At 46.6% G+C, this 22,498-nt stretch overlaps 1 protein-coding gene across 1 annotated transcript; it reads right to left on the bottom strand.

Moving 5' to 3' along the window:
- Positions 1 to 586: 586 nt before the first annotated feature.
- On the bottom strand, positions 587 to 17,135 carry smad7 (SMAD family member 7). Its single transcript, XM_080866390.1, has 4 exons — positions 15,616 to 17,135; positions 14,706 to 14,759; positions 11,432 to 11,503; positions 587 to 1,501 (listed from the first exon to the last, which is right to left on the bottom strand). The coding sequence occupies exons 1-4, from the start codon at positions 16,079 to 16,081 to the stop codon at positions 963 to 965; spliced, it is 1,131 nt and encodes a 376-aa protein (XP_080722516.1). The 5' UTR covers positions 16,082 to 17,135; the 3' UTR covers positions 587 to 962.
- Positions 17,136 to 22,498: the final 5,363 nt, after the last annotated feature.

The raw sequence follows: 22,498 nt of genomic DNA, 5'->3' as shown, positions 1-22,498 counted from the left end.
GATATCTGGAGATGTCTAAGTGAAGTTGTAATCTTCCAGTAAAGTTTTAATTTCCTTAGGTGTGGCACCAAATTCTTCTGCGATTGTTTTAATGCTGCATTCTTTTTGTTTTTATCAGCCCTTTAAATAAAGTTGCGCCTCCAGGAAACCGGACCCTCTGTTGACTTTATTGGTTCCTGAAGTTTGTCATTAGGGCTTCCTGGCTGTGATGTCATCAGTTTCTTAATGACAGAGAGGAAGAGGGACATTCATCCCCCAAATAACGCAGGAAAAACAGACAATTTTAAAAGGCATAATGAGCCCGTTGGAGCACGGACAGTGAGCTATGGCTCTGTCACTGTCTGACTCATTTCGTCTGGGGAGGGAAATGCTTTTAAGATCCGTGGCACAACATCAAAGTCCCTCAGTAATATAAAGTTAAGCCACTGTTGACTTTGGGTGTAATGAAGACCGAATCAAATTAGATGGGTTTTAAAGAATTGACATGTGGATCCATTCAAATAATCTTATTTGAATTATGCACTGAAAGGAAACATGGATGAATGAATGAGACCACCACAACTCCAAAGTAAGACCGGACAAGAAATATTATTTGTATTTGTTTTTTTATTATTATTTTGGCATTTCTTTGTTTTGCATTTATATTAAGCAAAGTGCATCTTATTTTTTTTTCTCATCAACACATTGCACAATACATAAATAATGATGCATATAAAACGTCTTCATATTTACAATTAATAATATATTTATATATAACATAAAATACATTTTTTTCGCTTCTTTAATTAAATCCTAGTCATTTATTAAACAAAAGTCCCGTCAGAATTTTAGACTTTCTTCTTCTTTTAAATCCTTTTTTTTTTCCCGTGGAGAGAAGGGAAAAAAAAAACAAAAAACAAGGAACGTGGGTGTAGTCCGTTTGTGAGGGCTGTTGAAGAAGAGGGGGAAGGCTGCTGCTGCTGCTATCGGGTGTTAAAGATGACTTCCAGCCAGCATGGGCAACTACTGATGAACTGTCTGGTGTAGCACTGTCCCCAGCCTTTCACAAAGCTTATCTGCACTGTGAAGCCTGTGCGAGGCTGCTGCGTGAACTCGTGATCGTTGGGCCTCTGCAAGCTGCCGGCCTTGTCATAGTCAAAAGCTTTAATGGAAAATCCAGGGAACACCTTGTGCACCAGTAGCGTGCGCGAGTCCGGGTTATCCAGTGTGGCCGACTTAATGAAGATGGGATAGCAGCTGCGGTTGTAGACCCACACCCCGTCCGGCTCGCGCGTCAGCTGGATACCATAGCCGATCTTGGCCCGCACCATCTGCACCAGCGGGGACTTGTTTTCGGAGCAGAGCTGGCCCAGGCAGAAGCCGTTCCCCTGAGGTAGATCATAGAAGATGTCCAGAGAGGGTTCCTGGACCGAGTAGAGGCGCCCGACACGAGTCTTCTCCTCCCAGTATGCCACCACGCACCAGTGGGCCCGCTCGCCAGACTCCTGCAATGCCAGGGAATCTGAAAGGAGAAAAGAGTCAAGAGAAGGAGAGGGTTAGATTCGAGAAAACACAATGACACTGAAACATTAGGCAATAAAATACTCGAAAGGAGAGGAGAGTAAAGAGACATAAAACCAGAAAAGAACAGTGTTTTATAAACATGCCAGCTAGTAAAAGTAGATCAAGAGGTAAAGAAAAAGTCAACTATGTCGAGGAAAAACACTCCCAAAACGTATTAAAACGTTACTACTTCAGAACAGTTTCTTCCTCATTCCTTGTTTGGGAAATGGGGAATTTGCTTTTGTCAAGAGCCAAAGCTAAACTGTCATCCTCGATTTCTGCCACACAGGAAAACCATGTTGGAATTCCTGGACTTCAGACAAGAAAAGCAACTCTGAGACACTGGCAGGCAAGCGTCCACACGCAGTACAATATTTATCTAGGCATTAAATGCTTATCTTCTGTCTGGCTCGCTGTATTTTTGTTGCGGCGTGGCCAACAATGTGCTGACGTCAACCGACTGTCCGATCGTCTCCCCGTCTCTCTCTCGATGGCAACGAGCTTCCCCCCACTGGAGGAAATGATAGGAAACCGTCTTCGAATTTATGCGTGACGGAGATTAACCTGAGCTAAAACCGTGTTTAGCTGACGAGCAAGGCGGGCTGTTAACTCTCAAAAACCTCCCAGTTGTCTGAATCGTTGACAAGCTAGGCCTCTGCAGTCTAAAGTTTCTCTTGAGCGTAAAAAAAAGTGTAGCGTTGGCCACGCTCCAGTTTCCAAACTCCCCCCCCTCCACCACCCTTTAGAGTGCCTCCTGCGCCATGTCTCGCGCCCCCTCGCCACCCTCCCAACCCTTCATATCTCTATTCCACAGAAATCTGGCTCCCAGCTACTCCCAGAGAGAAGAGTGGGAGCCAGTCAGGCGCAAGGGAAATAGAGGGAGACAGAGAAGAGAGGGCGAGAGGAAAAGAAAGAGGGGGTGGGCAGGGGAGGGAAGGCTTTTCACATATTTTGACTGTTACTTTTGCAACTTTGCTTCCTCTCGTGGTTTTTTTAGGAGCCTCCTGCGCCTTTTGGGGGGGGTCATCGTATAATCGCCTCAACTTCTATCTAATTGTTCGGCCATCTTTTATACTTTCCGTCTTCCTCACACACACACACACACACACACACACACACACACACACACACACACACACACACACACACACACACACACACATTTACAAAATGAGACATGCAAAGGTTAAAAAACTGTTTGCAAAGGGAAACAGATATGAAAAAAATGGACAGAGCCCCTCTCAGTGGCAACCATCCTTCCCATTCAACTCCACAGCCACCCCCCCTCTTTCTTTAATCTGGCAGCGGCTGTGAATGTAACCGGTAATTTGGAAGGTCCCGTCTGAGAAAAACTGCAACATTAATGTGGCAGGATCTGTGCTGGCCCAAGCCGACTTACCCCAGCCTGTCATTAGCCTTCATTAGAGGAGAAAAAAAAGAAAAAGGGGGAGACAAAGACAACACCGGGGGAAGAGACAGAAACAGGAGGAGAGAGAAGGGAGCACCAAAAAAAAAAGGAGCATGCCTTCCATAAAACAAGAGCGGCTGAGCTCTTTGAAGTTGGTCTGAGCCGAGCCTCGGGGAGTTTATCGTAAATCCATCCTCGTGGGGTGCTGGGGGAAACTAAGTACCTAGCTCTCTACCTCAGGCCAAACTGGAGGAAACGAAAGGTTCATCTTTGAGATAAGAGACAGAAAGTGTCATCTGTATCTCAGGCCGGTGTCACACAGTCTTGCACGTACAGGGGCTGATGGGCAAAGAGGACCGAGTGGACTGGACTTTCTTAACAGCTGACAGCGGGCCTGCTGGCAGAGCTCACCTGTGGGGCCCTTGTGTGTTTGTTATTGCTGAGAGAGACAGGGCCTGGCGTCAGAGGTCATTAGAGCGGCTGCCTGTCTGAGCCTGTCATTGCAGCCTGAAAACACCCTGCTATTCAGGACTACATTAACTGCTTTTCACCCCCACCCTCTCCTTCCCCCATCTCCCTAGTCATCCTCCCCTCTCAGAAGCTCGCTCAGACTGCAGGTAAGCGAGAACCGCAGAGGAGAAAAGAGATGAAAGGATAAAACGTACGCAAGGCAGACAAACGGAAAGGGAACTTATAATAGACAGGCCAGGTAGCAAAGCAGCACGGAAAGTAGGATTCAAATCCTTTTATAGCTTAAAGCTGCACCACTGTATTTTTAAAAGAACACTACAAGTGCCGTCGTGCTGGACAGTTAAGTTAAGGCCTGATCCAAGCTCTAATAAACAGTGCATGCCACTCATAATCCAGCTCAAATGGCCCTCGCAGGTAAACAAACACCAACTTTCACTGTTCACCAAAGCAGCAGAGCCGAAACCAGCCAAGATCCTTAGGGTGCCGCCTCAGGAAGAGTATGTTCGCAGGTTGTCCTGACAGCAGATGAGCTTACACCTCATACTGATGAACATTAAATGAACAGACACACTCTTTATCTGTGGGCCCCCATATCGATCCGCTTTGAGCGTGAGGTGAGACTCAATTTAAACTGATTTCAATTTTTAACACATTTTTTGCGAGGTGTCTGCCAGTCTGCCTCCTCGCGTTACCGTCTGACACTATTTCAGGTGCGTCTGGTGTAGGTGCGTGCGAAGCTGTGCTGTCAGAGCGCCTGTCCTAGCGTGTTTCCATCAGATACGGTCTCTGAAATGCTCTGAAGGCTGTCTTATTCTCTCGTCCGTGCATCCGTCTGCCCGTCCAAGTCTTAGCCCCGGCCTACCCCCACCTGCTCGTCTGCACCCTGTCCTTTCAGGCTACTCCATCACTGGAGATAAGCTGGCTAGCTAGCAACCCTCAGGCCATCTGTCACCCCAGCCCTTTATGTTCTGCCCCTGTCTGCTGCTCTGTCCCATGGGGTCCACATGTAACCCCCCACCCCTCTATCCCCAAATAGAAAAACAGTTTTCATGCTAGTTTACTAAGAAGAATGCCAAAATGATGCTGCAGGATGTATGGGCTAACGTGACTACTGGTTATGAGCAAATCAGCATATTTCTAGCTGTATTTTTTTTCTTCATTTTTGGTATTTAATGCACCATCAGCTTGGAGATAAGTCCGCTGCAGCATATGAGGAAATTATAAATACATGTTGTTAAATAAACATCCCATGCAGAGCAGCATTTTTAGCACATAATAGCAGATTTGGCAAATGGTCAGGGTGTTAGCTCCCCTGTGGTTTTTAATGGTCCCCAGGCTTAAAGAGCGGACGCCACGCTAGCTGAGACAATTGGACTGAGTTTGAAGGGAGGAGGGGTGGAGTGGGGGTGGCAGACTAGGTGCTTCTCTTACACAGTCTGCAAAGGTTAATCATTACCTCTGTCTGACTCCACACACACACACACACACACACACACACACACACACACACACACACACACACACACACACACACACACACACACACACACACCAAGTTGTTTCTATTCATAGAAGTCAGCACTGTCACAGTGTGTGTCCATGATGGCGTTAATGTGTAATTACACATTAACGCCATCATGGACACACACACAAAAAACCCTCCAACCTTCTGTTCTGAACTATACTTTCAACATCTGCAAATAGTGAGGAGGCTCCTGAGAACCGTCTCGCATCGATCCCTGAGAGCTATGTGTGTGTGTGTGTGTGTGTGTGTGTGTTTGTGCTTGTCTCAACTCAGACGTGTAATGACCCTGTCGTCATCACACACACACAGAGTGCAGCTGAAAACAGGAATGAGGAAGACATAAAGGATACAACACCACTGGGGTGGGGGAAAGGGCCCTTCACGGTGCCTTATTTTCCAAGTCAACACCCTCTCTCAAGCAGGGGGAAAGTCTATCCCAGAGGTCAAGGGTCAACCTTGAGGCATTCCTTTTGCTCTCTCTGCCATGACGTATATGCTCAACCCTGTGTGTTTGTGTGTGTGTGCGCCTGAAAGCCTGGCATTTCTCACTCTGTATTCACAAAGAAATGTAGTCTCATTGATTTTAGTGTAATCAACAGCAAACTTTCCGCCTTCTCACAACTACTACTGGCTGATCAGCTCACTTTTTTCACCGCAAGAATGAAATGAAACAGCTTTTATTTGTCACTAGCAGGTTGCCCTGCAGCGAGATGGAACCCCCCCCCCCCCCCCCCCCCCCCCCCGACAGAAATGTCAGCTGTTCTGCGTGTTACCGTTGTCTCACATTAGCACAGACCACAGATTATAGACAGTATACAGTCTGGCTGGTGTTTCTCAAGTGCTGAAAGACAACGACCAAGTCTACACTTGTTTGTGATTGATTACTTGTTGTGCAGCAGAGCATGCAGCCATTAACAAAAAAAAAGCCATTAACTTGGGCTAAATTATGTTATTTATCAACTCAATTGCACTGTTTCTTCAAAGAATACAAACTCAAGCTAAAAACAAAGAACGCGAAAGAAGATGAGAAAATGAAAATCCTGCAAGTCACCTGCATTACCCACAATGCATCTTGACAGTTCTTGGTAAGTCCACACTGATGCTACGTCAAGTGATATAAGCCATTTATAGAAGTGGCATGGGGGGGGGGGGGGTGCAAATGTGCAAAAATGACTAATACGGCCATCTTCACCGTGCATCAAGCAGTGAAACTACTTTTACTGCTTTAAGTGTCCCATTGTGTCTGTTGAATGCCACCATTTGCAAATTGAGAGTGAAGAAGAAGAAATGATGCACCAAAAGGCAGAGTAGGAGAAAAAGAAAGAAAGAAAAGAAGACAACTGAAAGGCGGTGGGTTTAGTAGCAGACAGAGGAAGTGGTGCTTCAGAGTGGCAGGTTGGGTACGATGCAAAGTCTTACTCCCCGCCCCCTAGCTCAGGAAACATAAATAAGCCCCGATGGCAGGAAAACCACCAAGGGGAGTGGCACGGTTTCGCTATCACCAGATCTGACTCCTTGCAGAAACACAGATAGAGAGAATGAGTTGCAGACACGCCATCTCTAACATGAACCATCCAGCCACAACGGAGGGGGGAGAGAGATAAGGAGAAGAAATGTTGCATGTCCCCCCCCCCAAATGTCTCCATCTATGGTATAATTTTCTCTTGAGTGGACGTTCCTGCCGTAATTACACGATCCGCATGTCTTGAAGTCGCTCAGGCGTGGTGTTCTCCGCGGCTTGTGACAAAACACAGGGCCGTTTCGTAATGAAACGGGGCGGCCGGCGGCTTCCATCTGGATCCACATTATCACTAAATTGCAGCACAATACTTTTTTCCACTCAAGGACACCCTTGTTTCCGTGTTACACCTCCTCCCTGCTCCTGCTGAGTTATTATTCCAACACTTCATCAAGCTGACCCCAACACACACACACAGCCACTCCCTGCAGCCCAGATTTCCCAGGGTGACAGGACAAATAAACACCAGCTAGTTGGCTACAAGGTGCCAGGCAGACTGCAGTGATGTCATCGGCTCACTTTTTGCAAACGCACAGGTCGAAAGATTACCCGCAGGATCTGTATCTAAGGAGCCATTTATACACACAGACACAGACAGATGGACAGACAATAACCTGCATTGTTGTGGCACAGAAAAACCAAAAAACACACCGTGGGAACTAAACAGCTAGCAGAGCCAGTTGCATGTGATCAGAGGTTTTTGTTGCATTCTTACTCTGTTATTAATCGTCATACACCTCTACGCGTCTGCGAGCGAGCATGCATGTGCGTGCGCTTTTGTGTGTGTGGGTGAGGGTGGTTGTGCCAATGCTCAGGATAGAGATGTGGCTACCGACGGGGTTTGGGCCTGTCACCAAGATGAAGAGAGGCAGAGCGAGAGGGAGAGACAAATACACACCCCTCCACTCTGAGTACACAAAAGACAAACCGACTACATGAATGAGCAGGCGGGAGGGTGGAGACGGCAGTACTTTGTGTCACACTAGAAATTTCACACACACACACACACACACACACACACACACACACACACACACACACACACACACACACACACACACACACACACACACACACGCGCAGGTTTACAGGCATGTGTCTCCACTTATTTCCATTCCTGTTTTTATCCAGTTAAAGACGGCTTCTATCCCTTCCTTCCTCTTTCCACTTCGCACGCTCTGCCTCTCTCTTTCTTTCCCTCGCCTCCCTCCTTCATTCATATCTTCATACATTGAGGTAATGTCAAAATCCACTTCCACAGAGTGACTGCAAACCAAAACAATGTTCATCTTGTTCTGGGCTTCCCTCCAGCTTTGGCTCATGGCCAAATCTGCATGGGCCTCTTTTCAATCAACGGGCTCAGCAAAGGTAGGTAAATGTTTTCAACTGCAAGCGATGCTGCGAGAGGACAGGGAGCGTGTGAAGCTTCGCAAAAACTAGACACGCTTTCCTCTTCTTCCCCTTCTCTTTCCACCCCCCACCCCGCACCTCTCTATCCTCTGCTGTCTGTGTGCGCTGTTTTTTCGATTTGTGCAGCATAATGACACAGGGTGGGGAACAGAGGACAGCCAAAACCAAAATTAAGTCCCTTGCCAAGAGGCGGTTTGGCTGCCGCGCAAGGAGAGGAAGTGGGGAGTAATGAGAGATCCTGGCCCGGCACGGGGCGGCCCAGCTCTGCTCGGCTCAACTCGTTGGCTAACGCACAGCCTCCAAAATTACAGAGAAGAGAGCGAGGAGCCGGCCACCTCTCTCTCTGCCTCTCTCCCTCTCCACCCAAAGCCGCCATCTTCTTTCCCTCTCCATTCCTTCCTCTTACTGTTCAGGCAAAGGAGAAATTTAAAAGAAGAAGAAGATCTAACCAAAAAGGAATGAAGGTACAACCAAAACAGAAACCCTGTTACGGTCAGAAAAGTGCGAATTCGCTCTACCGTAATGGGTGCCGCACGCGTTTCTCTCATGGTTTAAGGAAAACAAATTTTCAGTTACTCTCTCTCTCTCTCCCTCCTTCGGTGCACTCCACTGTTTGTTTTCCGTCAAGATGAGGCCTCAGCTGCCTCCCTGTCCGCTCGCCTTTTCCTCAAAGACATGAGGTCATATCCTGCGCAGCCCTTTCCTCTCCCTGCTAACCCAAACAAGGCAGGAATGCTGAGGGAGACTGAGGGTGCTCTGTTTCTGAGCTGAGCTCCTAATTGCTGGAGGTTCTTTTGCAAAAAAAAAAAAAAAAGTAAGATGCCGTCTTAGGTATTTAATACTTCATACCAAACATACAGGCCTTATCTCGCCCTCGGTTTGCACCAAAAATGGGCCGTTTCTCTGGGACCTTCAGCATGACAGCAGAACTAGTTTGATTTAATGAGCCAAGGTGCCAGGACTAAATTTAATCTCTGATGAAGGTTAAACCTCCAGCCGATTCACTGGATGACTAATTGACTGACTACAGGGCTGGCCGACTGTCTGTCGAGTGAGGTGACTGGTTGGTGGTATAAGAATACAACTGGACCTAAATTTAACCTGCACTGGGAGGAAGCGCCTGTGTGACAGTCGGCCATGCGCCAGGGCTCACACCAAGTCATTCTATCTGCCCGCCTGTGTGTATGTGTGAAAAACTGTATGTGTGTGCGTGTGTGCATGCGTACATGTCACCACAGCAAGACAGGATCCTGTTACACATAGGCACTCCGGGTCAGTCCCCAATGGCACCAACAGGCATGCCACCGACACACAAACAACACTATACATCCCAGAGAGTGGGAACATCAACAGTGGTGGCCGGTAACTTGACTTTAAAGAAGGCTTTAACAATAAAGTGCAGAAAGCCGACAGTTAATGTCTGATCCAGACTTCCATATCTTCAAATTCACAAGTCACGAATCCAAAAACTCACAACCAACAACATATTGCAAGCCACTTTAAACTTAACAAAATGAATGATTGGCAATGTGAATGCTACCTGATCTGCTCATAAACTCAACTGAATGCACTATATGGCTTTTAACGAGTTACTTAACACCCTACAGATTCATAACTCAGAGTCCAGCACCCTCTTAACCCTGGCCTGCTCTCCATTTCAAAATCTCTCTTTTTGATCTCTGTCTTCTGTTCTTGGTTCAATCCAAACCCCTGATCCAAGCCCTCACTCCCAGCTCAAACAGAGATCAGCACCCCGACACCCAGCTCCAGGCCTCCAGCCATCGACCCCTCCTCCTCTCCTTTTCCCTCCTCTCTACTCTGTTTCAAGCTGATGACGTGAGCCAGCGAGAGGAGCTTTGGAGCTGGTAGCCTGGCAGGCAGCCTAGTTTGCATTTGCGCTTGTCGCTGTCACAGCTCACTTAACTCCTTCCTGCCTGGATGGCTTTTCCTGCAGAGAAAGAGCCTCCTCTTTCCCGACTCTGATGTCCTTTGGTCAAGCTTGTGCTCTCGCCTCAGGTGCAGTTGCGCATTAGATCTACAGCTTGAGCCTTCTCCTACAGACAACGAACACTTAATTACTGCATTATAACGCCAAAGCAGAGAAGAAGTGGCACAGCTCTTGCTCACTCCCAAGTCTTTCCCACTCTCCTTCCCTGAGAGCCGCCCTCCTCTCCCTCTCTGTAAATATGTCTGGAGAAGAACATAAAAAGGGCAGAGTGAGTGAATTAGAAGGTCAGCAGCGGGCCTCTGGGAGAGCCATGTTTCTTTTGTCAGAGCCCCAGAGGGAGGGAGCAAAGAGGGAAGCAGGGAATGAAGGAAGGGAGGGAGTGAGAGGACGAATGGATTAGCCTTTTTTTTTCTTGGCTTGCCAGGGAAATCATGAGGGCAGAGCACTGGAGCCACCCCGCCTGGCCTTTTCTACCTCTAATGCTTTTTACTGAGGAGACACATTCACTGAAACGCTGCCATGTCACCCTCGCCAGGAAAGAAAACAGGGGTAGGAGGAGGGGTGGCATGTATACTTCACTGAGGGAGGGGAAAAAGAAAGGGAGGGGAGTACGAGGAGGCCTGTTAAGACTCCACTTCTTGGGTTTCACCGCTTGAACTGGGCCTAAAATGTGTCTTTAGTTAATGCACACTGGGCCTACTTTAGTGTCCATCTGATGGTCTGGCAGAGGAGGCGGAGGAGAGTAGAGACTGATTTTTAGGTTCTCTGTTCCTCTAACACACACACAGGCAGACAAGCAGGCTAACCCCACCACTAAACAAAGGAGGGGGCTGGAACGGGCAGCGAACACCAACTGACATAAAACAGGCTTTAAAGGCCCGGTAATGAGAACCATCTGAGGCCAAGGAAAGCAGAGAAAAGCACAGAGCAATCTCAAGGCAAGCGGCGAACAAACTCTTTCTCTCTCGCGAACACCCATCTTAGTCTGGAGCCTGCGGATGGGGGGCAACGGGCAGGGAAGGCGGCGCTGCCAGAGGGAGATTATGCGGGAAATGCCGAAGAAGCTCGAAATACATCCTGCCAGGGAGGTTGAAGAAAGAAAGACGCCTGTGTCTCACTCTTATCCCCACAGAGCCCGGAGGAGGATCTAACAAATACGTCCCCTGTACGCGCAAACACACCCAAACAAACACTCATGTCTGTCGAAGCCAGCTTTTTTTGCTCACATTTTTCCTCCCTCAATACCACACACACAGAACATATTCTTCTCCAAACAACGCTTGAGCGTGTTTGTCTTCCATTACAACACAACACGGAAAGGGGATGAGAGGGAACGGGGAAGGAAAAGGAGAAGAGTGGAGCGTTGTTCAAAGAGCCAGGATGGAGGAATTTATGTGGATGTGGGAGAAATACGCCGCCCTCCTTCAACGGCTTTTTTTATTACAGAGGGGAAGCAGGGGCCCCCACAATCACCGCCTCCATCATCGCAAGTATGGAGGGAATACGTGTGGTTGTTGGGAAGAATCAATAGAAGAGGAAAAGGAAGACATAAGTGGAATGGATTGGGAGAAAAAGAGCAGAAAAATGGGTAATAGTAGGAATATTTACCTGAAAGCCCCACAGGGGCCGAGTAAGTCGTTCCTCCAGTTTCACTGGATGAAGGTCCAGAGTCTGGAGAATCTAATGGAGAAAGAGAAGAGTTTGAATCAGTGTGTGTGCATTTACATGGCAGTGAGAGGAGACAGCACAGCAGCAGCTGCGAGGCCGTCAATCACTCTGGTGAAATCAATGCCTAATGAAGATGCTGACGACGAAGCTCGCACCCTCACACATACGCACAGGAGACTTACAGCGGAGCGCTTCTCACACCCCTGATAATCCCCCATAATCCACTGCTTCAGGAGGAACGTTAGCCCGGCTTCCCCTGCACAGACGAGCTGCTGATCCGAAAAGAGGTGTATTCTTTCTGCTAACGACTGAGCGGAGGGTTCAGTCTGGGCACGATAAACCCCGCTCAATAACCCAACATTACACGACCGCTCTGGGTCTGAGTAGACCGGGCTTGTGTAAAAGATCTGAATGTCAAACCGACATCAGAGTCTTCACGCCGAAAAGCAAACAGAGCTGTCAAAGATGCAAAAACAAGCCTCGAAATCATTTAGTGGGCTCAAAAAAGGCTCAAAAAAAGTTGCTTATTCTAAATGTTCTTCATGGTGAACCAGCAGATGCGCGCAATAGAGAGAAAACTAGACCCGCTCTCTCCTTCGCTTTGCATTTGAATGCTAAACTCCCACTAAGACTTGTAATGTAGACTAGTTTCAACACGACACCTGAATGGAGCTTCAACAAAACCACAGCATGTGCTGGGCGAGGGCTAGGACCAATGCAGACTGCTGCTGGTAGCTTGGGATTTATTAATGATATATTCCTTTTGCGTCAACAATGCTCACCACCACAGTATGGAGCGGTGGTCAGCGCCACTCTCACTGAAGTGTAAGGTCAGTGAAGTTTTCCCAACTCCAAAGCACCCGCTCTGACTGCTCAACAAGGCGCCAAAAGGCGTTATATTTATTTGCACCTACAGAAGTAATCCACGTATGGCAAGGAGTGCTATTGTGTTTCTGCTGAAAGCAGCTGACAGAGAGCCAACCAGAGCGGTTTCACTGCTCCCTTCCCACCCCGGCCCGTCCAAACGCAGCCCATGCTGCTGCGGTCACGGTAACGAGATGTACGGGCATAACCCGAGCCTGCCTCGCTTTCACCGGCTGCCAATGGCCTTGCCCTGGTCTCCCGGGCAACAGTTCACAGCTGACCACAGGGCTGAGGTGGGGGGGCATCAGAGAGAAGGAACTAAACAGTGTGTGATTTATATTCCCCAGAGCTGAAACAAGGTAGCGTTTTATGTCTGGCCTACTTTCATATTGACCGCCACTGCTGGAGTGGGCAGGCACCATGACACGCATACCCCCCCCCCCCCCCCCAACCCACCCACCCACTTCCTGCTTGCTGGAATCATAAAACCATCATCATAAAATTCATGGCCCTTCCGCTCCGTGCAAATTATTTAGCAACGTCCAATCGCCCTCCATGCAGATTTCTCTGAATGTCATGAGGATTTACCACATCCTCAGATAAACCAAACACACAGAGAATTCTACAGAAAACTGTAATAACGTCCAGATACATGAACCAGCTGATGACTGACAGTTCCCTGAGGCGGTAGGGAAAAACCCCTGGCTTTTTTTTGTTTTTACTTTTTTGCATGATAAGCTTATTTGTCCCGTGTGCATACAAGTGTGTGTGTGCACTCTCCACCACGCTGCAGTGTTTTATTAATACTTCTTTCACCTACTCTGCCAATAAGGAGACGCGCAGACAGACACGGGTCGTCTCCAAGTAACCACAACCGCAGCTACGCGGGCTTAACGCAACCGAACGAGGAAAGAGAGCAGCAGGTACGCTCCGCAGAGGCGTGAAACTGACACATCTGCTTGCACGCACACACTTTCTGTGGGTTTTTCTTTTCTGTTTTTTTTTTTTTGGGGGGGGGGGGGATTTAATTCCCATTCAGGCTGGTATGAGTTGTATAATCATTTCCTTTGTGTGTATCCAGCCTTCTTTTCCTATTTACATTCTTGTTTCCTTTCATCAGGGTAAAGTCTCCAACTGAACTCGTACGGAGACGCCACTGCAACTCCACAGGGCAGACTTCACATCAGCTGAGTGTTACGCACTGAGGACTGAGCTGCGGCTTTTTTGTTTTGTTTTGTTTTTTTCTTTCCAACACTTTAGATCAACCCTACTTATATTTAACTTTTTGAAAAACGCTCTTTAAGGACAACATCACTGCTAAAGAGGTGATGACAAAGACGGAGGGAAGGAGGAGGGGGGCTTTGAAGAACCGCAGCTGCAGCTGCAATGACTTCCTATTGTTTCCACTCACTCAAAGCCACTTTCTCCTCTTCTCCTGACTAACTGGCTGGCTGGTCGCCTAACTGGTCATTGTTTAACTCCTGCACTTGTAGACAGCAAGATGATGAGCAAACGAGCAAAAAAAACAACACAAAACACAGAGGACGGGATGGGAAATTATGTAGATCTCACACTATTCTAGCTACAGTGTGAAGTTTAACACACTGAAAACTGACTTTGCCTTGTTTGACATAACTTGATGCCACTTTCCTGAACAGAGGAAGAGAATGACAGCAGAAGCCATGTGTGGAGCGAAGTGCACAATTAACACGGTTGCAACAGTTACGCTTTAGATGTGGAAGAAATTACAACAAAGCCTCTCTTCTGTTCTGCAAGACATCAAACCGGGAAATGGGGACAGTGACACCCCCAGCTATACACACACAGACACACACTAGAGACACACAAGCCCTCACCCTCATTCTGTTGATTAATTCAGCTGATAAAGACTGGCTGGCTCCAGAGACGCTGCTGTCTGTCTGTTTCTCCCTGCGCTGCGATTCACAAGAGATAGACGAGCACACAAACAACCCCCCCCTTTAGCCGCACACACACACACACACACACACACACACACACACACACACACACAGGAACACACAGGCTGCCCCCGGTGATGTGCCAGTCAGTCAGTCTATAGCTGGTGTCTCAACTTTATACTGCCTTGCCCTGGCTGTCAGCCATGCTGGAAATGGCTAGCCAGTCAGCCAGATGTGCCACTCCACTGCTATCATAAATCACAACATAACATGGAGCCATTTCCTACACACACACGCGCACTGGAGAGGCACATACAACACAAACATTCATAAATGCAACATAGCCTTTTAGATGGAAATGTTATGCAAAAACAAATGCGCTTCTGGCAATAACATGAATGCATATATTTATGCATGAATAGCAAGCTCACCTGGTGGTTTAAGATAGTCCATGGGATAGCGGGAATATGGTGGAGGAGGAGACTCTGTATGGAGAAAAAAAAATGAGTACATGAGGAAAAAAAAGGGAAAACAAGGGAGAGATCGAAACTTTATGATAAGATTTGTCATTTTTCAGGGGGGAAAGATTTGTGTCTGTCAGCTCCGCCTGGAGAGGCAGGCTGAGAGGCCGGCTGGGCGGCTATTGCCTTTCATTGGCAGGCAGATAAACAGGGGGGGGGCCGCCTGGCGCCAGAAGGGCCACTATCAGCGTCTAGGACAAACTGAGATACGGGCCTCTTTTGGCCCGGGACGCCAAGCAAACGCGCGCACTCAATCGAGCGAGCGCGTGCACGCCCATACACACAGAGACCCTGGAAAAACTTCACCGTGGAAAGACTGGAAGACTGTAAAGCCCTGTGCACTTCGGAAATGCCATCTATGAAAGGTTTAAATAGCAGAAAGGCTTTGTTGTTGTTTGGAAAGCGCATATTTGAAGTGCCAAAAATAAAATAAAGCATGTTCTTTATGTTTGTATACGTTAGGATACATGTTACCGTTTTTACAACACGGCCAATCAATCAATTATTATTTTAGTCAAATGACATGCCAAACTCGGATTTAATGGCGCCACACTTCCGAAAAGATGGGAAGGTGTTGGGGGGGGGGGGGAGGGGGGGGTCTCAGCACGCTAGTTTGACCTTATGGAAACTCAACACAACTGTGCCAACAGAGGTGATGTCATTTGAATTAGGCTAATTAGCTCTTTAGGTAATTCTGACATGATGTCACAGCATCTGAACTTGAACTTGCTCTGAAATAAGGCCAGAGAATTCAAAATACTTGCTGCCAATAAACAGATAAATAAACAAACGTGTCTATTTTCATAAAAATCCAACTCACCGAGTTCACAGAGCCTGCTCATGTGGTGGGGATTGCAGCAAACAAGCTCTGGGTTGATTTTCCCGTAGGATTCACAGCAAGACAGCCTCTTCAACTCCGAGGAATGCCTGAGGTCCGGCCACCTGAACACTTTGTAGAGCAGCATGGGGAGAGAGTAAGACTGTTGACCCACTTTGGCGTCCACTTTGCTGGACAGGAGCAAGCAGGGGCTGCGGGCACCCCCTTTGGACTCCACTGCCTGCAAAAGCACCTCCAATTGTTTCTCTTTGATCTTTTTCAGTATCGAGTGGGTCAACGCCTTCAATTCAGCCTCCGACCCTGCGTTGGACTTGGCCACCTTTGTCGTTTTGCCCATGCAGCAGCCCCCGGAGCCATGCGTCCCTCTATCCGTTTCCCCGTCGCCCTCCACGGGCGCACGGCTCCTCCAGAGTCGCCGGACGAGCCCCGATCGTTTGGTCCTAAACATGCGGGACGAAAAGAGGGTTTCCCGGCTAAAAAACGAGCATTGTGTCCGCAAATCATGAAGATTCCGGGATCCGAGTCCAGGCGGTGATAAGCAGCCTGAGAAAAGACGGTGGAAAAACTGTGGTCTGGACAAGCAGAGGAAATCTGTAGCATACGCCAGTCTCTTTCGCCGTCTTCTGCAAACCAGATCACCAAAAAAAAGCAGACAGGGTTCACGGGACAGTTAACTTTTCCTCCGGGGATAAGTCACCATCACCTTCGGGAATTTAAGACTTGTGTCTGATGACGAAAACCTAGCAGAATGTGATCGTTAAAGCGAATGGGGGAGCAACCCTGCTGCGCGGAGCCTAAACGTGTTACAATTTTCACTTGGTGATGTGCAACCCAGAGCAGTGAGCTGACCCCTTAAAAATTCTCCAGGCAGCTTTTTCAGCAAATAAACACTGCCTTAGAAAAAAAGAACGAAAAAAGCTTTCTGCCAGTTCGCAGTAGCTTTAATGGAAATTACAGAACGTGGGGCCTAATTAAGCCTAAAATGTTATAGCAATTATCCCATGAAAACCGAAGCTCGCTGCCGTGTGTCTTCAAGAGCATTAATCCACAAAAATCCGTGATCCAAACTGCACAGAGTGCGGTTCTCCACCGGGCATGCGGAGGCTTTATTTATTTATTTGTTTGTTTATCCGCTATCGTCCAAATATGCCAATCGTCTGCAGAGGATGTGGTCTGCCCGGGTTGAGATGAGCCAGGGAGCAAAAATCCAGGTCTGAATCTCTCACCCAAGTTGAGTTGCGTTTCTAAAGCCCGGAGAGAGAGAGAGAGAACACTCGTCCAGCAGCCGAGCGTTTCGACCTGTTTCAACACACAGGCGAACCTTTTTCTTTTTTTTCTGAGCGTTAAAATAATCCCAAGCTCGTATCTCACGCGAAGTTTCCGTGGAAGAGAGAGCGAGCCGCCGACTGCGATCTCGAGGGGGAGTATGAGGCTGTCTGTAAATGAGGCGGATGGTTTGGGTGCCCTTGCTCCGTCTCCAGTCTCCAGTGCGCATTGACGCGCCCGGTCACGTGTGTGTCTAGACACCCTGTCGCTTAAAAGAAATGTGATTGTGTGTTGCGCAAACAACAGATCAAGCAGAGCCTGCGGCGCACTCACACACACACACACACACACACACACACACACACACACACACACACACACACACACACACACACACACACACACACACACACAAAACCTTTGAAAGGAGGAAAGTTTGGGGGCAAAAAGTTGCCAGAAGGGTAAAGTTGAGAAACTGTGACATGATATAAAGTCTTACAAGAAATTTCTCTCGTCACTGTTTAATGCTGAATAATTGACAGAGCGATAGTGACGTAAATTTGGCCCCTTAGTGTCATATAAACGTTTTTTTTTTAAGTTTACTTGATGATTGTAAACTCAAATGTCCTTTTCGAGCTCCAACCACGTCTAATAGCTCTGTTATCTCAGCTTTACTAACACTGGCTTCATATTAAAGCAGCTCTGTTGCTGATGTGTGCGTGTGTGTCATTTAAGCTAGAAACACTCTGATTTCCACCTTTTTCTTCTGGTAATATAACATTTGTGCATTTGTCATCATGATTACTCAGGATGGTTTGGCTTGGGAGGGGGCTGCGTGGGATAGTCCCAAGGGCGACACTTCAACCACTCACCGGATATGTCGGGTCGTAGATGGAGCTGGTTCGGATTAGGGATTTTTTTTAACGTATAAAAATGTGCCTGAAAGACTTAACACAAGGAGAGAGAGAGAGCGAGAGAGAGAGCGAGAGAGAGAGGCCAGTATGTCCCAAGTCAGACGGGAGCGCGCTGCTGCCGCCCTCTGGACGTTTGGTTTCCAGGTGGGACGAGCATCACCAGTTTTCTGCCTTTTAATCATCAACACGGCGGTTTCCACCCTCTTTTATTCACCCAGCGCTCTTGCCCATCACTTTCCCGACTTGCCTGACAACAGATGGGATGTGCCCACATGACTGCTGTCTTTATTATCGGCCGAATCCATATTTATTATGACAGGCGCAGCGGTTTGATTCTTACCGTTTCGATCTGTTTTGCCGTATTGTGTGTCGCTGAAGAGACAAAACACAAACAACGTCATTTAAGTGTGACAGCTTATTTATCTCTATACGCACATATACATGATCTGTTCTCTCAATAAACTCACTTTTTATTCAAATAAATAAATAAATGATTCGCACTTTGAACCCAAAGTGTCCGAGGCCTTCAGATAGGATCTCCTAGCATGTACCAAACCCTTTGCAATGTGCGCATGAATAATATGCATGTATGTGTGTGTGTGTGTGTCACCTACATGGCTTAATGTGTTTACCTCCACAGAGACAAGTCCAGAGGAGGTGACAGGGGTGCTCCCGGGGGCAGATGGGAGGGGTGTCTGATAATGATGATTGCAGAGATGTGCGGGGCTGGGGGGGCAGAGGTGTGCATTGTGGTCGATGGATGGGGGTCGGGCTACCCGCATTGTCCCAGGATCACCCACTGGCGCCGAGCAGGAGGAGACTCAACAGCCCAAACAACACAGGGGACTGCGCCTCTTTTTTTGTTGTTAAAGAAGTCTGGAAGCAATCAGTCAGGGGAAAGGGTCTGTCAGAGGTATTGTGGAAGTCGCTGCAGACGCACGTTGTTCCCTCCCCTCTCCCCCTCTCTCCCTCTCCACTTCTCCCTGCCCTTCCTTTTGTGTGTGTTACTGACTATTCCCCAGACTCCAGGAAGTAGCCAATTTTATCTAACCAGTTTCCATTTCAGTCTGGATTCAGTCTGTCTGCAATAAGGTGCAGGACAAGGATTCATTAATATTTTTTCCCTCCCTGCGTGATAACGTTTTCATGTATTTTTAAACCACACCTGACATGACAATAACTGAAGTAAATACTGATGGTGTATTTACATGCTTGGTGGAGTCCTGTAATTTGGTGTTGCGAACACTATATTTGTGGAACCTACCCCCCCACCCCCACCCAACTAGCAGGTCAAGGTCTTTTTTATTGGATTTTGACAGTATGACAGTACAGCCATTAAAACGACATGCACTCACTGGACTCTGTACATACTGATAGAACCACTTTGGACTCCTTTTTGCTTTCAGAACTGTTTTTATTCTTCGTACAACAGATTCAACAAGATGCTGGCAATATTCCTCTAGGAGTTTGGTTTATACTGATATGATAGCATCACACAGTTGCTGCAGACTTGTTGGCTGCACATCCACGATGTGAAACCACATCCCAAAGCTGCTCTATTGGATTGAGATTTGGTGTTTGTGGAGGCCATCTGAGTACAGTGAACTCGCTGACTTGTTCAACAAACCAGTGTAAGGTGATTTGTACAGTGACTCCATGTGAACTGTAGGCTCAGTTTCCTGTTCTTGGCCTACAGGAGTGGCAGCCGGTGTGGTCTTCTGCTGCTCTAACCCATCTGCTTCAAAATTCGAAGCTTTGTGATTCCAGAGATACTCTTCTGCATAACTTATGCATACTTCTGCTTATTTGAGTCACTGTTGCCTTCCTATGAGTTTAATTAGTTTGCCCATTATCCCGTTGCTCATTTGTTATTTTCTCTTGAAATTTCCAATGAAATTCCCAGTAGATCATCAGTTTCTGAAATACTCAGACCAGCCTGTCTGGCACCAACAACAATGCCACGTTCAAAGACACTGAAAACACATTTCTTCTCCATTCTGACTTTCTGTCACACTGTTCAAATGGTGCATGGCAAAGTTTAAAAAAACGAGGTCATTTGTTAAAACCAATTCCGATAAGAGCTCATATCCCTGATATTTTATCTCATCATTACAGCTCTAGCTTTTAGCGCAGCAGTCCCATCCACCTGGTGTTCAAACCCTTTGCAGGGGGCAGCCAATCAGGAGAAAGCTGGCTTAAAGAGAAAGGAATTAAAACTGCTCATTTCAGAACGTAGATGACCCAGGGGGCTGTACCAGCATCCAGTATAAAATGAATTATTATTCTGAACTGGGCAAAAGCTACTCCAGCAGAGTCCAAGAGCAAAAATGGAGCTGGAAGTGCTTTCTGGTTGACAACTGGAGTGTGGTGCTAATGTTCTCACATCCTAAGGCTACAGCAGGGTTAGTTTCATGCCCCCCCTTCACAGTCTTTGTGCTGAGCTAGCTTCTAGCTTTAGCCTTATGTATTCATAAGGCATATATACAGCAGTCTTGCTCATCTAAGTCTCAACAAAAAGTGAATAAATGTATTTCTAAAAGCTGCTGAGCTGTTGCTTTAACAGCCTCGTTAAGCTCAATCAAGTGACCCTGCAGAGGTGATTCAAATGAGGGCGTGCAGTCGGCTAAAACAGCATTACACAGCAAGAGGGATGATTAATATTCTAGACAGCAGCCCTAGCCTTCACTATAATTTATTGACACAGTGACTGGTTTCAGACGAGTGGGGGTCACACATATGCAATTAAACAGGCTTATTATGTGTGAATGAGAATGTTAAGAATAGGGTGAAGACTGCATGCAGGCAGGCAGCCAGTCGCTGGTGAGATAAGAATGATAGAAATAAGGCAACTTTAATTAAATAGATAAGAGAAAACTTAAAAAATTCACAACTTGCACATCCGATGTCACAACAGGAAGGATTGAAAACACCCACACTTGTAAATGACGCAGCCTCTTTAAAAAAAAAAAAAAAAAAAATCATGCTGTGAAAAAGCATAAAGAAAGGAGGGAAAAAACTTATTCATCGTGTGTTGAGAAAAAATGTACCATTATCAGCATGTCCAGTGGGGTTTGCTCTATAATGAATGAGAGAAAGCTTCAGTCTTGTCCTCAGACATGCGGTATGACCCACATTTTATCCCAGAATGCTAATGTTAGCTACAGACCTACCAACCTGCCCCAGACTCCTTTTAGCCAACTGAATGTTCAATGAGTGAGTTACTCTCCTGCGGTAAAAATGTCAAACAGTCTAATGCAACAGCCTGGCGATAAATTTTACCTTCATAAAGGTTGTGATCTTCAGTTTTGGCTAAAATGATTAAAAGTATTACTTCTAGAGCAATCCAAATATTGCTAATATCGATACCAGCGCTGGTATCGGTATCGGATTGATACTAGCACAATAGGATCAATATTTTCTATCCTCAAAATTCAGTATGTAACCCACTGAATAGTGTTAAATAAATTCTTATCCTTTTGGAAATGAAAAAACAATCTTTTTGTGTCACCTGCCAGGTCTAGTAGATTTATAGCCTGTAGCACATTTAAACAACAGAAGTTGACAAAGAGCTTTAGGTACAGGCACATTTTTAATTCTTGATCCACAAAAAAATTCAGTTTGAAAATCTCAAAAATCATGAGACGCTGCTCTCCCCTACATAAGCTAACTTTATAGGTTAAAAGTATTGGTATCGGTATTGGTATTGGTAATTCTGGCCCTGTATTTACTTGGTATGGGATAAATACCAAAATTGGTGGTGTGCAGTATCGCACAGCACTAATTCACCTTGATGCATTGTTATATCAGTCTGTTAAGTTAATGTTGGGTAAAACCTGAGGACTGGCGTGAAAGTTCAGAACTTCATCTTTAGCTGAAAGTTGCTCAGTATGTAGCTCGTGCCCTGCAGCCAGTGGTCAGTCAACACAAAGAAACCCCTCAATTCAATATCAATAACTTTTAATCAATCCAGACTTTTAAGTTGGATCAAAGTGAGCCTGACACATTGAGATGCAACAATGTTATTTTACACCCAATTACACGTGCAAAGTGCACTGAATCTCAAAGAGTTATTATAGATGTTATATAAGATTCACGTTTTCATTTAGGAAGCATTTTCTCTTGTCCAACGGGCTTTGGTCTTTTCAGTATGAGATGAACTAATTTGTAAGGTGTTGTTTGATAAACCTCTCACAGAGAGCATATACTTTCAGATTTCTTTAGTCTGGTTTGGGTTAAGGGATTACATCTTTGTCATGTTAAAGCTGGAGGCCTCAGTGACCTAGTTCTCTTTAAAGGCCACTGGCATGAAACTATTTTGATGATCTCCATGCATTTAACTGTCCTACATGGAAGAGTGCCCTGGCTCAATTGTGATACTGATGCCAGTCAGTGTTTTTTGTCCCTTGAAGTAATTGCGTGATGTTTGTGGGGGATGAGTCTTTCACAGAAGCTACATGGTATCGCCCACTTATGCTTAATTCATAGCACCGCATTTGTGCCTGCTTGCAGAGGTATTTACCTACAATAGAAAGGGGCTTTCAACCAATGAAAATGTTCCCATGCAGAATCCCAACTGCACGTTGCTTGATGTGTATGATGCTGTGAGTTGGCTGAATGCAGACTGGCACACTAATGAGAAGAGAGCAACAGTGGAGCCAAGCACAAAAAACCCCCCAAAACATTAA

The sequence above is a fragment of the Rhamphochromis sp. 'chilingali' genome, assembly GCF_963969265.1.
Source record: "Rhamphochromis sp. 'chilingali' genome assembly, chromosome: 2".
Lineage (NCBI taxonomy): Eukaryota > Metazoa > Chordata > Actinopteri > Cichliformes > Cichlidae > Rhamphochromis > Rhamphochromis sp. 'chilingali'.
This window is presented reverse-complemented; position numbering and strand designations above follow the sequence as displayed.